The 18459-nt window shown below is 41.0% G+C and overlaps 1 protein-coding gene across 1 annotated transcript in view; it reads left to right on the top strand.

The window, feature by feature from the left end:
- Positions 1-17484, top strand: part of gyg1b (glycogenin 1b) — a 29019-nt gene extending 11535 nt beyond the window's left edge. The window contains exons 4-7 of the mRNA XM_036582261.1: positions 646-808; positions 11341-11467; positions 14837-15050; positions 16471-17484. Coding sequence (XP_036438154.1) covers positions 646-808; positions 11341-11467; positions 14837-15050; positions 16471-16611 — 645 coding nt within the window. The 3' untranslated portion in view covers positions 16612-17484. The remainder of the gene's footprint in view (positions 1-645; positions 809-11340; positions 11468-14836; positions 15051-16470) is intronic.
- Positions 17485-18459: the final 975 nt, after the last annotated feature.

Below are 18459 nucleotides of genomic sequence, written 5' to 3' on the forward strand. Positions count from 1 at the left end.
TTTAGTTTTCAATAATGGGATTGTGTCGGGAAAAGAAAAATTTAGTATATAAGTTACTGTGGCATCTCTTGCATGAATGTTTATAGCCACCTGACATGTTGCACCATGTACACCATGTACGAAACCATTGTTTTTAATAATGGTGCACACGATGGCACCAACATTTGGCGCAGTCCCCACCACTGTTTAATTTCTCTGAACGTGCCACTCAGCGTTTTACTATTACTACAAAAAGGCATAGTAGATTATGTGGCTCACAGTCTACACAGTGAAGGGCAGTCTTTCTAAGGACTTTCAAGAGAGAATGCTAATCGTCTGGGACATCAGGTTGCTATTCTTTTTTTTTTCCCCCTCACGTCTTACAGTGAGTTTGTGAAGAGCTAGTTAGCTGACACCTTAACTTCATAAATGATGAGTTTCATTCCATTATATTTCTAAGAGTCACAGCTTGACATTTATCGATGACCTGTTTATCCATGGGTGTTTTGAGGGCTTCCAAATGTTGAGGGATGAAGTGAGAATATGGACATTCGTGTGCCATCATATAGGTAATGTGGCCTTGAACTCCAGGCAGTAGACACCTGGTACAGAGACTGTGGGTGAGTAATTCTGGTTATGTGCTGTAATCTGGTGTTCTGTGTTCAGGTGGTATCGAATATTGATGAGCTATTTGACAGAGAAGAGTTATCAGCAGCTCCAGATCCAGGCTGGCCCGACTGTTTCAACTCCGGTGTGTTCGTCTTCCGCCCCTCCAACGAAACCTACGGCAAACTCCTCCAGCACTGCACAGAGCACGGCAGCTTCGATGGCAAGTAACCCTCCTCCTCTGTATGTGTGTTGCTAGAACATATGATGTTTTCAGGTTTGCAAGATTTCACTTTAGTTTTTGAGTTTATGTACACTACCTGCCAAACGTTTGTGGACATTTAGCTTTTCAAAATGTTTAGTTAATGAGCACATTTTGTGTCAGCAATAACATATTAAAGAGAAAGCTTGAGATTTCTTTTTTTTTTCAGAAGCTATAAAATCGTAGGAACAACTGGCAAAAGTACTGGTTTTGTAATAATGACATCAACCATGCATTTGTCTTCTTGTTGTGAGATCAGCATTCATCAAAAGGACAAAAGAGTTTGTGTTTTTATCAGTAGTTTTGAAAGGGATGTGCATGGGTACTCGAGTACTGGGTTAACTGTCTAAGGTGCCAGTATTCGAATACTGAAGTCACCGTGACACAGTATGTACGTTATAATACACTCTGCAACTGACTGAGAAATTGGGGCTAGTGCTGCTGTTTTTGCTAACTAGGCTAACTAATCCAACTAGTGTTGGCCAAGGATGTGACTGAGAAGTCAGAGGAAATGCTGCTTTTGCTAATTAGGCTGACTACTGTGGCTGGTGTTAAGTAGGTCCCGAACTACACTGGAAAATATGGATTCTTGTCAAGTAAAATCATTTGAAATATAGTCAAGAAATCTAATATTTCTCCTCTTGAGATTGTTAATTTAAGATTACTTACCTTATTTCTAGACATTGTTACTTTTTTGAGTAATTTTATTAAGCAAAATTATCTCACTATATTGACAGATAATTTTGCTTAAGAAATGTGCTTGAAACCAGCAAAATTATCTGCCAGTATAGTGAGAATTTTACGTAAATAATGTCTAGAAATAAGCTAAATAACCTTACAAGTGCATGACCATCTCAAAATGGGAAATATTAGATATATCGACAATATTTAAGATCATTTCACTTGACAAGAAACCATTTTTTTGCAGGGTGAGACCACTGTGGAGAAAAGACCTCGTGTAGAAGACCCCAAGTCCCTGTCAGCATCCAGCATTGTACTGGTTAGCTGTAGGTTTAGCTCATTACCAGCCTCTGTTACTTATCCAGCATAAAAAAATAAATAAATAAATAAAAAATTGGCTATTTTTCAATTATAAAATATTTTTTCAGATGCTCTGTGGGCTGCTAGTTTTGTGCTACTGAATATTTTAGTCTCCTAACCAGTACTTTCACCAAAAAACACCTAAAAAAAAAGCCCACAGCCCTAATTATTATTATTATTATTTTTTTATTCCACCCTCCCCTGCAATTAAACCCACATCTGTTCGTTAACTCATTACAGTTACTTGAATATCAAAATTACTCATGCTTAGTTTGTAGAAGACATCTGTCAAACCATTATTCAGACAAACCTCATATACGATGGAAGACCCTTTGGTGGACGTGAAGGCCGAGTGAAAACGTTCAAAAGAAGACGAAGTGTCCCCAAACTTTTGATGCGTGTGGTGGTTTTTCAGTTGGCTCACTCAGCCATACACATTATATTCTGTAGCAAAAAGTAGCTTTTTCTTTCTGGCTTGGAACACAAACAACATAAATGAATCTTAATAGATACTGTGGTTCTGTGTTGCTCTGTAAAGGCTCAGTGGCTTTTAACCTGCTTGAGATTTGATTTACGACCTAAATCTGAGAGTTAGGATGCAGCCTGTAGACCTGAAAAGGTTTCCTTATGGTTTTTCACCACAGATTATGTTGTCTTTGATTCACCCATTAGTTTTTGGCGGTGATTTGGTGTATGACCTCAAAATGATTTAGCTGTACAGTTTCTCTGGCCATTAAGGACGGACTGTCTGTGCACAGACACACCGTGTTGTTGTAAACCAGAGAAATGTGGCCCCAGTACAAGACTTAGGATGTTCTAAAATGAATGTGGCTTCAGAAATATGGGTGGTATTTGCTTATTTAAAAGCTACCTCTCAGCAAGTACGTGCAGAGTAATTTGGGAAGCCCTAATAGTAATCTGACTTTTGTTGACAGAGGTTGTTAAATGCCCTCGAATGTTTACACCACCCATGAATGAAGCCTTTCTTGAGCAGCTTTTCTCTGGCCAGGACCCATCATGGCCCATGGCTGTATTTGCCCTCCAGATGTATTCTGGGTTGATGTTCTGGGTGTGGTTCGTTGAAATGGACCTATTTTCTCATGCGCTCTTGCCAGTGAGCTCTCTGCATTCTTCATTCCTTCAGTCTGCTCCAGTGGAAATCTCTTCAGTACATAACTTCATGCTCAGCGAACCTCATATCAGCTGTTCTTTCTAATGCTGACAGGTGTAATTAGACTGTCCCACCTCATCTGCTCAAGTGAACACCTAATGCTGTAATTCTGCCCACTCATGTTACACAACCCGAAGTCTCTCACAAGCAGTAGCTGTGGCTCTCCAAAGTGTTCATGCTCCACATGGGGAATTTGGCACTGGGGCCGCCTGCAGACAAAAAGCTCTTTCATGCTATGCCTTTAGTATCTGGCTTTTAGGAGCAGGGGCGGCATTAATGTAGTCTCCTTTTTGAGCAGGTTCTTAGAAATGTATATTTTATGCGCAGTGGTCAGTCCCAGAAGAGAGTTGGTGTTTTTTAAGAGGAATTCAAGTTTTTGCTAGCAGTGGCCGATGTACCAGTTCGTCTGCTGCGTCGGTTGAGTCTTCATAAGGTATTAGTTTTGCGATTTACCTTTACACTGATGTGCCATATGCGCAATAAACAAGATGTACAAGCAGTGCAAAACAAGCTGAGGTTATTCCATTTAGCTGACACAGCAGTTGCTCATCTCCTGCTGTGTGATCAGATGCAGTCTGAGGTCCAGTTTATTGTCAAAGGAGCGGACAAACACGAGGAAATATATAATGAATGGCCAGTTTCTTGTAGTTTTTAGCTTAGCATGAACACCAGCCTGCTTGCCATGTTTCATCTCGCACCTCCTGCCGTGTCGCCTCCCTCATTCAGCTGTGTCAGATGACTCCGCAGTCTCTGGCCATGGTTCTCCAAAGCTGCTTCTCTGCTGGTTCAGGTGACCTTAACATCCTGTAATGTTTACCAAATTCTAACAACATCTGACAGTCATAAATACATAAGCACATGTCCTGATTACATGTATGAGACATATGACTTGAGAAATTTGGACATGAAGCAACTAGGGGCGTGAACAGGTGTTTGAGTACTTGGTTAAACGTTCGGGGTGCCAGCATTCAGATACTGAAATCACCCATTCGTTTGTTTTATCATGGAAAGATATACAGGCTAACAGTTCAGTGAAACACTGATTTTTACGTTTTAACTATACAACAAAATGTGGCAAGTTTACTAGTATTAGTGAGTAATTATCTATGTTGCACTTTGCTACTATGAAACACATGAGCAAGATGCCAAGAACATGGCTGAGGAGGCAGAGAGCGTATGGCCGGCTCTTGGATGGCTTTATTGCTAACTAGGCTAACTACTCTAGCTATCCATTTCTTTAGGTCCAGAAACGGAGAAAATCTATTTCTCTGCCAAACTAACATGCTGCCACATCGTCCACCTGTAAGAAGATGACGACCCCTGATCCGCACCCATGCTGTAACAGTTAACTCTGTTATCTTATCTGTAGAGGCAGCTTCCTTTAACTATCCAACATGAAAACCTACCGATTTCCCTCAGCTGTTTTTGAATAATAGTACATATTTTCAAAGGTTTTCCTCTGTGTGATGCTAAATGTACAACACCAGTGCTATCGCCTAAAAAGGTAAGCCTACAGGCCTACATCAGTGTTGGCCAAAGTCTGTTTTTTTTCCCTTGTTGTTTTTTTTATTATTTTTAAATTTTTTTTTCCTTCCCTGCAGTTAACCGATATCGGTTCGTTCTTAGTAAAGTCAACAGGACATTCAGAATGTCCAGTTGCCACTGCTAACCTACAAAATAGGTTTACTTAAGCATCTGAAATGATTTTAAATCTGGATAGGTGAATGGATGGAGAGTCAGAATTGTTCACAGTGGTGGCGATTTTGGTGCGTGTCTTTTATTTATTTATTTTTTAATATTGGTTTAATTATTTAACCTTTAATTTTACCAGGCAAGTCATTAAGAACATACGCCCACTGAGCATTTTATTAAGTACACCTGCCTTGTTTGTGCCCATGTTAATGACATGGCTAGAAATTACATGAAATTGAATACATTGTCTTGCTTGGGACAGTGCTCGGGTTTTATTTATTTATTTATTTATTTATTTGGCCTAAAAGTGGAGCAGTCATATGGCATTGTTAGGCAAAATAGTCCCCAGAGAAAATGAATTAATCTGACTGTAGTGCTATTTTACCATCAACATCACATGTAAAAATTCAGACACTTGTAGGTTCACTGGTCATTTTGGATTGCAAATAAAATGTTGTGACCCCTGGTACCAGTCACCACCACCACAGAAAATCCAAGTCTGTACGTTTGCCTATGATGAACTATATTTCATCGTTCATATTTCAGGTTTTTTTTTTAATCAGTGCCCTTTAAGCCCACTGAATGACTAGAAAGGTTTTAAACTGTTTTCTTCATCTGGTCATATGTAATAAATCAAAGATGTAGTGACTCAGACAATTGCGGTCACCATTACCGATGGAAATACAAAGGAGGGTTTAATACAGAGCAGCATGTAATAATGAATTGGACTTTCATTCAGCACGATTAGACAATGGGTCCATTCTCGGATTTCTGGCAGCCAGTTTAAATGGGTTCATCGAGGCGCTCGTTAGTTTGCTAGGTGGTGCGGGTGGGCAAGGGGCACTGTTGGAATATTGGAAGTGAAACACGGCTGTTTGCATCATGGAGGCTGGATCCTGTTCAAGTAACCGGTTCTTGTTTTGTTTGTGATAATGAGAATGGAGGCCTGTTGCGGTTTTAAATAAATGCGACACAAGCCTTGCTCGTTGTTCGTTGAGGAATTTTGGTCACTGTGTTTGGGGCCCCAGATGGGCTCACCATTGAAGTGTCCCGTGATGTATTTGTGTTGCATGTGAATGACACAAAATGGTCCGATGGCATTTGAAAGATGCTAATAGTGATGGTTTATTTTTAGTAGGATTGGTCTTTCAGTGCTGTGGTATGCGAGACTTGAACTCTCTGTGACCTTTTGACATTTTGTCTCCACTCTCCTGTGTTGCTCGTAGTTTGGAGTTGGGCAGTGGTGGATACAGCATATAACAGGATTGCTTTCAAACTTCGATAATACTTTTCAGAGAAGATCTGTTTTTTAGCTTATGAGTCGCCAAAGTCTAAGAATCCAGTGATGGACTTAGACCATAAGGTTTAAACCAGTGATGAGCAGAAGGAAAGAGGTTTGTGTGTTCTGCTGCGTTGAGGGGCGAACATTGTCCAAAATGAAGGATACTTAATAGTTAAATCCATGGCAGAAGGTGAACTAGAGGGGCATCTTTCCATTTCCTCCACTCCTCCAGCGCCGATGGCCGGCGGTGATGTGGGCACACATGGCCTCACTCTTATCTTCTGCCAAAGTAAACCAGCAGCAGGCAAGGCGCATTCTTACAGAGCCTCGCTCATCCCCTCGAAATGAAGACTCTGAAGCCTGTGTAATGTTTGTGGAGCCTCTCGCAGGAGGAAAGCCCCAGGGGGATGTTTCTGAGCTGCTGATAGCATGCCTATTTTAAACTCCAACACGCTGGGGTAACGATGAAGCTACTTATTCACTCAGTGATTGGAACACACCAACGCATGTGAATCCCTTTAATTGCTCTTGTTGAGTAATGTTCTCTCCTGGTCTCTGAGCAGGAAAACTTCTTCCCTCCAGCTTAGAGTCGAAGTTGTGTGCGAGAGACTCGATATTCATTTCCTATCAACAGAGCACATTGTGTCCTTCCTTCTACAGAAACATGGCAGCTGTGACTCTTTAGTTCATATCCGCCTGACAATGTGGAGTTAAAAACAGTAGTTTTGGATAGAAATGGCACTATGCCACTTTCTTTTTAATACCGATACTGAAAGTCTGATACCAACAGTGATCCATTTTTTGTTTTTATTTATTTATTTATTTTTTAAAGTCCAACATTGTTTGTCTGGAGAATGAAACATCGCTGGGGACGGGTAAACGCTGCCACTCTCTGGTGCTGGATAGCGAATAGTACAGCACATATGAAGTGGTGCAGAAAAGCACTGATAACCAAGAAGTTCAAGCTCATTTTACACTCCTATACATTTAATGGAATAAAACCTTCAGCATAATTAATGAGTGCATCGTTTGGTGTCAGCTAACTAACTCTTCACAGTCTCTGTTCTTGAGGGGAAGGCATGATGTGACTAGTGTTAGCTGAGGTGAAAACAGAGTTCAGCTGTTTTATCTTAAACACTTCAGATTAGCAATTTTCTTAAGGTAAATTTTAAGCCACTTCACCTACTATGGATTTTGAAGTCAGTGTTTAAAATAGTTCAGTGAGATGGTGAGTGGTGTCCGCTCAACAGACATGAAACAATGAAATTCTGACATATAACAACGTCCATCAGAGTTTTTGGCAAGCGAGAGAATCAGCTGGGTGCTTACATGTAGGATTAGAGTTAGGAAGAAGTGTTGATGCTGTTTTTTCTGTATATTATGTGGGTGTTTTAATTTTGCACAAAAAAAACTGTTTCTAATATATTTTAGTTCTATATGTTTGTTATTTAAACTGAAGGAACGTACCAGAATAATAAGCCACTGTTAACCTACAAAATTAGGTTTACTGAAGCATCTAAAAAGGGCTTTATAAAATGTTCCTTTATATACCAAAACCATCAGAAATGAACTATACTGTGCAATTCTTTTTTGGCTATTCCGCCTACATGGCTAACTGGTTTAAGTGCAGCAGAGTGAGTGGGACATTGTCAATAAAAATTATCAAAAAACTGATGAAATGTATCAAATCAAAAAATCACAATCCATTGAGTTTTGTAAAACTGTGTTGATGTATTGTGATGTTTTATTTTTGCCATGTTGCCCACCACTACCCATGCACAAAACAGATCAGCCCCATGAACTAGTATGTCTGCATTAACAATAAAAGAAATGATCCATCCAAACAATGCGAACATGGCTGAATGGATTAGAGCTGATGATGAATATCCAGGACAGGCATGTTTGCAGTATGTTAACTGGCCTCCACTGACTGTCTTTCATTGATGGCTACATTAGTATTTAGGGATGAAGCGTTGCTCTACTGCACTGGGTCTTCTCCAGCGCAGGCTGTTAATCTTTAACATTTGTTCAGTAGCTGTGCTGGCTGACCGTCTTTCACATGTCTAAATGTGCCTGTGTCACAGTCCTAGAACAGCACCAGCCACCACTGACTCAAACACAGTTCTTACTCACTATAATGCATATGTAGAGAGACTTACTCTGAACATATGGGACTGTACAGTATGTTGAATGGTATCAGTAGGGTGGTGTGCTGCTGTTGCGTGTGTTTTTAAACTGCACATTTCTGGACTGAACTACGTGTTTGTACCCCAGCAACCAGCTCCTGGCACACAGCAGGCATGCACAGAGTGAATGAGCACTTTCTTAGAACGACCTTTGCTAGAAACAATGGGCTTTTAGAGGTTAGGAGCAACCAAAGTAAATAGCTGGTGTGGGCAGAAATGTTTTTAGGGGGTCACACTGCTTTTAAGAAGTGAAAAACAAATTAAGTTCTGTACTTGTATGCCATGATAGGTCGCAGTCAGGCAGTTATTTATTTATTTATTTATTTATTTATTTATTTATTTATTTGGGTTGTCGTTGTTAACATCAACAGTATAACCATTATACTGACTTTGGACATGCATTAAAAGGAGCATTCTGGCCTAAAGCCTGAGTTTAATGTCTTTTATTTTACTTTATGGTATTTTACAGTGCAGCACTAGATCACTCAGCTTCATCAGTTTAACAGAATTCACGATCTAATAATGTTTTTTATGTTCATTCATAGGGGTGCGGGAAACAATCGATTCTTGGATGCATCGCGATGCGGACGTGAACGATTCTGAATCGATTCACAAACGTCAAATCGATTTTCTAAATATTTAATTTATAACGCAATGTTAATGGAACACAAAGGAGCAACTTGGGTAAGTGCAGCGCCCGGACAGTCTGTGAGGTGCACATAACAAAACACAACGGGATGAGTGAGAAATCCAACCGGCTCCCTCTGCATTAAAAGCCAGGTTAGGTCAGGAGTCACAACACAAATGATAAGAAGAGCCATTTTGTCCTTTCAACAAAAATCAGACCACCTTGGGAGCCACAACGTTTATGTCCAGTATGTCTCAGTATGTGCGAATGTCCTAGTATAAGTTAGGTTAAAAAATATAAACAAAAGCGCGGACTTCAGCTTTAGCTGTAGCCACTTTCCTCCCGTCTCCACCAGAAAACTTTTCCTCTAAAATAGACCAGTTTCTCATAAAATGTCTCTCAACGTTCAACTGTTTTCCAAGGCTGAAGTCGCTTCTCATTCTCCAGCTTCTTTTTCAAATTTTCTGGTTTTCCAACGGGAAAATTCGAAAGAGAAGCGACTTCATCTTCGCAACTTTTGTGTTTGACAGTCTCTCGTTGTAGATTTAACTTACCAGGAATCAACTGCGGTGCTTATGAATGTGAATCGTTGCTATGTGACCTGCAGTCTTATAACGCCAGTTCTCAGTCGTTGCGAAACAGGGCTTTCGCGCTATGCTGCACACATCCCGTTTCGAAGATATTTTACGGACACCCCCCCTGATAGCAAGAGGATAGAGGGCCACTGTTGGCCCACTGCTTGCAAAGCTGGTGGTCCACTGGCATTTTGCTTGGAGTTTTTCTGGATGGCCCACCAGTAGTAAGCAGAGTATTAGGCAAAAATCCACTTCTCACTCATTTTCCACTCATAGCTCAATTTGCTTGTTTTTCCTTCCTTCCTTTTCTTTACTTCGTAAATTACTTTAGTAAATAATTTTAATCTAGCAGTGTCAGCAACATTTTCTATATAAACATTTTATATTAGGCATAATCTTTTGGGTTATCTTTTGAGTTGTTTGTAGTATTTGTCTCATTTTATTTTCCAAAATAAAAGTCTCTGTGCATTTAAAAGTAGTTTGAGGACTATTTAGAGCTTGTATGCAGGACAGTAGTCTAGGTGGTCTGAGGGTGGACCAGCAGCGGCAAACAGTCAGCAGGGTACCGACCTTATCAAGCCAGCGGACCTATACATACTCGCGGTTTGGGTATAGGCTAATAAATACAACAAAGCTAGCATTTTTGTGTGTCATCAGTTGTCAAACAAAATCGTAAAGAAAAAAGTCTTCATTTAGTACAAGGACACCTTGCTAACTTCAGCTTTTAACTTGCAGTCTTGCGCAACGGATGAGCCATTTTTTTGAGTGATCCATTCTCTCCACTGTAATGATGACTCCAAGGCAGTTACTACAGTTACACAGTTGCAATAAGAAAATTAGGCTTCCTAGTGGTAATTCTAGCTATCTGCCTTCCTTGTGGATGCACCAGCTGACTGGTAGAAAAACCCGCTCACCCCCAAAAATCCACTCCAAAATAGTTTTATCAAAATACATCATCAGAAGAGTGTTTTCTTAGTCTTTAAGCCAGAAAACCTCACTCTAGAGACTTTGGCACCACTATAGGATGCGAGTAGGCATGCTATATCTGCTGTATCTGTTGTGAACACTGGTTAAATGTTCTTTGTTTTTGTTTTTTTTTTTGTTTTGTTTTTTTTGTTCAGAGTGTCCCATTTATTGTCAGCTTCATTTATTGATTAGCTAATTTTAATAATTATTTTTGTCTCAGACCACCTTCAGAAACTCAAAATCGAGAACCACTGGGCTGGGTGATCAGACATGGCTGAATCTTACAGAGCTGCTGCATTTATTCTCTTTACTGATTATTTTGTGGTTTGTTTAATAGGGTTTGAACAATGTTCCTCAGCAAGTTTGAGCACCCCTGAGCCAGCTCTTCGCTAGTCAGTATGTGTGTCACGTTTCTGAAAACGCTCGGGGCTGGTTTGGGTGGGAGCGGTGCAGGTGAATGGGTTGTTTGTACTTATTTGAGCCCCACCCACCATGTAAGCACACAAATCCCTGCTGCGTTCAGAATGCCAGCTGGATAAGAGCCTAATGCTCCAAGCCACCTTCTTCCAGTGCCTCACACCTCACGTACTCATTGTACGCGCTCCACTGCAGTAGAGTGTTATAACCGCCAGGTCGGAGGGTGAAGTACGGCATTGCGGTTTCCCAGATGAATAGTGACAGAGTTTCAGGTTTTTATGGACTCTGCTTGTACTGAATGGAACTTCCCTGGTATCAAGAGATATCAGGAAGAACTTTCACTATGCTGGGCTGCTGCTCTCAAGGCTGTTTGAAGTGTTGAGCATCCTTGTCCTCATTGTCACTTCATTAACCTTTTCATTAGAGATTGCTGAGTTAGAGCTGAATCTGATCTGACTCCACTGTCATTGCACCCACTTGTGCCAGTTCTACGTTTGAGGGACAAGTTGTTAAGCATGCTCTGTCTGTTCTGCAGGAGGGGATCAGGGGGTCCTCAATAACTTCTTCAGTGACTGGGCAACAGCTGATATCAGAAAACACCTCCCTTTCATATACAACATGAGCAGCATAGCTATCTACACTTACCTTCCTGCATTCAAACAGTAAGTAAGCACGTCTTCTGAACTTCATTATTTCTGGAAAACTCATGCATGTAAAAGAATATTTTGGTCAAAAAATCAAATGCACACCATTTCCCCCTAGTCCAGTCGTCAGTCGTCATTTCCCCCTAATCCAATAGTCAATCAGATTGTGTAATCTTCAGTAAATTTGCTTTTGTGGTTTCTGCCACTGTATGTTATTTATAATGTCTATAAAACGATAAAGTGGTATAATGATAGACCAATTATTCACTTAACATTGTGGAAATGTCCTGTTGTAAATAAGACCTTATATCACTTGTAATTAGTCAAAATCTCAAGAAAAGGTGCCATTATTTTTAAAATATTTAGTAATGTGAGTAAAATAAGCCATTATTTTGACATAATCAGACAAAATCCTTCAAAAAAAATCTTGAAAAAATAAAACATTTTGACAGTGTAAATTTCAAAAATAAGAATTTTTTTCAACACAGTTAAATTCTCAAGAAAATAAGCCATTATTTCGACACGGTCAAAATCTTGAGGGGGAAAAAAGCCATTATTTCATTATAATCAGTCAGTGTCACCGACACGGTCAATCTTAAACAAGACATTATTTTGTCATCTGTCAATCTCAAACATAAGACACAAGTCAAACTTTAAATGAACTGCTTGCTGTTATAGTAGCAGCCATCTTGGTAGCAGCCATCTTGAAGTATGACTTTGTCTGTACTTTGTCCATTTATATATAAATAACAGTATGTCATGCACTGTTAGAAATAAAGGTTCTCTGCAGGTACATTTTTCGTTCATCAAGGTACAAACAATGTAAATGTGCCCTCAAAGGTACAACAGTGGTTTTAAGGTCTGATTGTGTACCTTAAATAAGTTTTTCCAGGTGAAAAGTATGTATTTATCTTTTCATTAACTAATGTTTTAAAACAGAACAATAAAATAAAAGTCCTGGAGACGAGACGGGGTGTGTGGAGTTGGTACAACTTAGAAAATATCATTTTGGTGGATTACGGTACAGTCATGTTCCCTGACTAAAGGTACTGAGATGAACCCTTGAGGGTCCCACCCCAGTGACAAGAGGGGCACTGCCCCAGGGACAGTTTAGTATCTTTATTTCTGAGAGTGTACAGTGTCACAAACTAAAGGAAGTTTGTTTGAGTTTACTTGCTGCAGTTTGCATGATGCTAATGGGTGAAATATTTAGTCTACTGTTACTTGTTACCTGAGTTGGCCTTGTAGCACCAGTGCAGAACTAAAGAAGTAAACTTCAGACATGGCTGACATTTGGAGAAAGGAGAAAACTGTGCATTTTGATTTTTAGAATTTTTTGTAAGCTTGTGTTGAGTATTGATTTCATGCTGTATTGTTGCATCTGCAAAGACTTTCAAATAACAATACTGCAGCTAGAAAGTGTCCAGTATGGACATGTAAAGTTCCTTTTTGAGTGTAAATCCTGTTCAATCACGCTGTTTCAGCAGTACCTGACTGAAGCGTAAAGAAACTTTGTGCTTATTTATCGATGTGTATTCCTGTCATTGCTTTTGGGTTTCAGCTGTGAAGACCACGATGTGCAGTTTAGAGTATGTAAAGTAACAGGATACGTGGTCACATGAACGTGATCACATGAACGTTGCCCTGTGACATTGTGGCATATGAAATTTCATGGTACTTGCCGTGACTCGGGTGAGAGACCAGCCAGGGCTTGAATATCCACAAGACGGTGTCCACAAGTCTAAAATAGAGGTGCTTATTTAAGGTGTTCACCTCACTCTGTTGCAGAGTGAGCACTCCTACTGCACTCTGAGCTGCTGTGTCCGGGCCAGCCAATTCAAAGGCTCGGGTTCATTTCTCTGTAAAAGGTACAAAAGGCTTTAGCAGATACGTGGTCTCTGAGGACAAAATATCCCTCAGCCAAGCAGTCTGATGATGGAGACATCCTGTTTCCACTTGATGACTCTTACAAGTATTAGTCCCTTTTGAGCTATGGTTGTGGAATGGAAACGTTGTCCGGGTATTCAAGAACAACTGGCGTGCCCTTATCTAGTATTTCTGGCACAAAGGCCGTGTTGGCCACAGCCACCAATCAATTAATGAACTGTTGAAACGTCCAGCATGCTGCAGATGGCAGCTTGTTGATTTGGTGACCTGGAAGCTGTTGTTCAGTTGTTAACATGGTCCTCAAATGGCTTAATCTCACCTTTCAGGATGCAAGCAATGTTTTCCTCTATTGCCAAGACAAACAGAGCCTCGGCTATAGAGTCAGCTTCCCTATTTTAGTGAAGTGAAGCTTATCAAATGCTTCTTCCTTCACTTATGGTGCATGCAACCAATTACACAGCTGCCTCCGGTTCCATAGTGAACGCTATACTACTATGTACTGGATAGGAGTGAGAAATATGAGAGTACACTGTTAGAAATAAAGGTTCTGTGCAGGTACGTTTTTTGTTCATCAAGGTACAAACAATGTAAATGTTCCCTTAAAGGTACAACAGTGGTTTTAAGGTCCAGTTGTGGAGCTTAAATACGTTTTTCCAGGTGAAAAGTTCGTATTTTTGTTCTTTTCATAAACTAATGTTTTAAAACAGAACAATAAAATAAAAAGCCTGGAGACGAGACGGGGTGTGTGGAGTCAACTTGGATTATGGTACAATTATGTTCCCTGACTAAAAGTACTGAGATGTACCCTTGAGGGTCCCACCCTGGTGACAAGAAGGGTACTGCCCCAGTGACTGTACCTTAAAGAATACTGGGCAAATGCATGTTTTATTACAAAGAGAGCATAATTTGTCCTGATTAACTGGATTAAGTGCAGTGCAAAATGTAAACTTATTAAATATCATTGTACACACATTTTTTGATTTTGTAGTTTTTTAATGTGGCACTCCCGGTCCCTCCTTTGACTTACAAGATAACTTTGCAACTTTGAGGATATGACCTACTGCAGCACTTCAGCAAAGATAGGACACATTACATTGAATCTTTCTGCATCCAAACAAAGGGAAGACGTCCAACTAAAGGCCACATAAGCAGCACCCATGTTTAATCCTTAGAGGTTACAGACTTGACGCTGTTCTTTCGGTATTTTGTTAAATTTACTCTTATTACAAAAAATATATACTTAATCAATTAAACCTACGTTCAAATTGCATTCTCTATCTACAGGTTTAAATCTGCAACTCTGTTTCAATGTCCAGAAACAGCAGAAGTGTACATGTTTTTACTTCCAAAAAAAGACCCTATGCAAAATAACTTATAATAAAAGTGATTGATGGAGAGATGAGAACACTCATGTTTAACAGAGCTGATTTAAATAAAAGTAAAAGATGTATATTGGGGTACTAGATTTAAGCGTCTGCTTTAACCACATCTGCTTCTCAGGTACGGAGCAAATGCCAAGGTGGTGCATTTCCTGGGAAAGACGAAGCCATGGAGCTATACGTACGACCCTAAGCAGAGGACGGTGAGGGGGGACATCCAGGAGGCCTCAACGCACCCCGGCTTCCTACTGGAATGGTGGACCCTTTACAGCAGCTGTGTGGTGCCTATGCTGCAGAAGGAGTACGGAGAGCAGCCCTTCCACTCTGGCTGTGAGGTGAGCTTCAACAGCCAGGCAACACCAGCTATAGCACATCTTGGCCACTAGGGGTCAGAAGTGAGCCAGCTTTATAACCAGCATGTTGGATTTTGACTTTTACTGTAACATGCAATATATTGATGTTTTGTCAAGTGCAGTTGTTCCTAAACTGGTCCTCAGGGCTCACATCCATGTTTTCACTCTGTCTCTGCTCCCAACACAAGGAATAGAGCAGAAAGTGGACTGTGTTGGGGGTCCTGATGATTGGTTTGAGAACCACTGGAGTGTTACGGTCATTTTGCTATGTCAGAGGTCTCCAACCCTGGTCCTGGAGATCTACCTTCCTGCGGAGCCTAGTTCCAACCACAATTTGCCACACCTGCTGCAGCTTAATCCCCCTCTTCACAGGTCCCTGATTGGCTGGATCAGATGGATTAGAGTTCAGTAATGGGCAGAGCAGCTTACTGGATACAGTTCAGAACTAAACTCTGCAGTAAGGTAGCTCTCTAGGACCAGGGTTGGAGACCACTGTGCTATAGCCTTTGACTTAAATGTAATTACATGACTATATTCCATTCAATTTACATTCTGCATTGATAAGTTCAAGTCCAACATTTTCCTGTTTGTTTGAGAAAAGTAAAAGATTTTCCACAAAAACACAAATCATAACAGAATATCCTGGGTCCTGAGTGGCACAGCCCTCTGAACGTTACGCCCTACTTGTCTGGAGATTATAACTTCCATCCCCAGTAGAGCATAATTGCTCTCGCTCTCTCTGGATATGCAGGATGATCCTCTCTCTCCCCTCGTCACTCTGCTCAGTTTCAGCCATCATGGCCATCTTCTAGCTGACGTAACGGAATTGGCAGTTAGTGTTCTCCTCTGAGCATGTTGAGTTGTCCAATCACGATGCACTAGCAGCAGTTGGAAAAGCTGCGGTGAGGCTTCACATGACCCAGAGGAAGCACATGCTAGTCTTCACCCTCCCAGCTTGGCAGCATTACGTGGTGGGGAGACCGGACTAGTGGGTGGAACTGGCGACGGCTCAATTTGAGGGAAATTGTGTAAAATACCACAGATGTGGTATTGGTTGAAAGTTTGTACTTTCCACAGAATTTCTCTGCGGGTTTCAGTGAGCCATTAGTGGGAAATGATTGAATTAAAACCACAGCTTGTTTTTCTGATGAAGCTGCTGCTTCTAATTGTTAATAGATCTAATGGTTTTAGCTAAAATTGTTTTTGGGAACCAGATAGAAGCTGTGTGGAAACACAAATCAGTACATGCAGCCATACAATCAACACGTCTTTCTGTTGGTAATGCTTGCACTTTTGTTCCACTGTGGCCCTTTTTTTTCCACTGCAATTTAATTTCTCTCTCTATCTCTCTATCTCTCTATCTATCTATCTATCTATCTATCTATCCCTCTCTCTATCATAGGAGGTGCCACAGTGTGAGCAGGCCGCACCCCCGATCTCCTCAGCGGAGCGAAAGCAGCGCTGGGAGCAGGGCCAGGCCGACTACATGGGAATAGACTCTTTCGACAACATAGAGAAGAAGCTTGCTGCTTTCCTTAAATAGGGGAGAGCAGGAGGGGCGAACGTTAACAAAGGGTTGCTTCATGGTGTTACAGAGTGAACGTTTTGTAACGTGAGCGTAGTTACACAGCTTCAGTGCCGCTGTGAGTGGTTTCCTTCAGCTATGCAAAAGTGGCGATGCAGTGTGCCAACATCTGCCAATCCCCCCCCCCGCCCCCAAACCTTTCATACACTGTGAAACTATTGTTTATCAGCCAGCGCCTCCCTACCTGACAACAAAAAAGCTCTTGCAACATATTCCACATGCTCAGCCTTGTAATGGGAAGTATAAAAGGGAGTGCTTTTTTCTTTTTGTACATGTGCCGCATGTGGTCGCCTGCTTGCTTATTTTTTTTCTACTGAATTTCAACCTTTGTTCACACAGAGGTGGTAATGCTTAGTAGCACTGACTTCCAAGAAGGCGTTCAATGTGTTCACATACACGAGCGAGGAGACCTTAAGTCTACTGATGCCAATGACCTGGTGTCCATAGTGCCAATTGAATGACTTCCATAGTCATCTCTGTTCACACACCTGTTTTTAAACCTCTTAGCAATATAACCTCGCTTTTCTTCCCTGGAGGACAAAAACTGTTCACCTGATTGTTTACAGTGGATCACAGCAAATGCCTTTTTCACCCTCGTTCGTTTTTCGTGCACTTGAGTTACGGTGTCTTTAGTTTTGCTCAGTGTGAACACCTGCATCACATCACAGGAGTTGACCCTTATTAGTCTTTTTTGGTATAGTGGACTACTATGTCTCTTTCTAGGCCGACAGCTAAAGCTGCTGTCCTCTCTCTTTCTTTCTCTCTACACATCACAACTGTTTTTTGTCTTATATTTTCACATGCAAAATAAAGTTTAGTGAGATTATGAAATGCTGGGCTTCTTGTCTTGTTTCATATTCACTCCTGGCACCTATTCTGACATCTCAATTGCTTAAACGGGTATGCTGGCCTAAACTGGCCTTTTAACTTTGGGCACAGTGTCTCTCTTCTGTATATTTTTCTGAGCCAGGATATGAGAGTGAGCCACTACTTTACTCCTACAAAACAGAACTGGGCTGGGCTCCCTAAAAGCATCTTAGCATTTAACATCATCTTAACTGGTAGAGTGAGTGTTCACTGTGATGCTAGCTTTACCATTTAAGAATCATCTTTTGAACTAAGACGCTCCTGTAGGCCTAAACTCCAACAGCGTTTTACAAAGTATGTTGCAGGAACAGTCAAGGCAGCAGTCTCTGATCATGTCCTTTAAAGACTGATTTCTTAAAATGAATAATTTTCACAAATTAGGTTTATCTGATAATCAGATACCTTCAAAGGGGACATTTTGTAGGTGCCATTTGAGTTAATGTTATAGGCCCCAGTTAGGGTACATTTATGGGCCCCCATTGGGTTACATTTGGGGGCCCCAGTTGAGTTAATGTCGTAGGCCCCATATAGGGTACATTTATGGGTGCCAGTTGAGGCAATGTTGTAGGCCCCAATTGGGGTACATTTATGGGGCCCAGTTGGGTTAATGTGTAGGCCCCTATAGGGTACATATATGGGCCACAGTTGAGGCAATGTTGTAGGCCCCCATTAGGGTACATTTATGGGCCCCAGTTGGGTTAATGTCGTAGGCCCCAAATAGGGTACATGTATGGGCGCCAGTTGAGGCAATGTTGTAGGCCCCAAATTGGGTACATTTATGGGCCACAGTTTGGTTAATGTGTAGGCCCCTATTAGGGTACATTTATGGGCCACAGTTTGGTTAATGTGTAGGCCCCTATTAGGGTACATTTATGGGCCACAGTTTGGTTAATGTGTAGGCCCCTATTAAGGTACATTTATGGGCCACAGTTTGGGCTA

Source organism: Colossoma macropomum, unplaced genomic scaffold (assembly GCF_904425465.1).
Source record: "Colossoma macropomum unplaced genomic scaffold, Colossoma_macropomum, whole genome shotgun sequence".
In the NCBI taxonomy this organism is placed as follows: domain Eukaryota; kingdom Metazoa; phylum Chordata; class Actinopteri; order Characiformes; family Serrasalmidae; genus Colossoma; species Colossoma macropomum.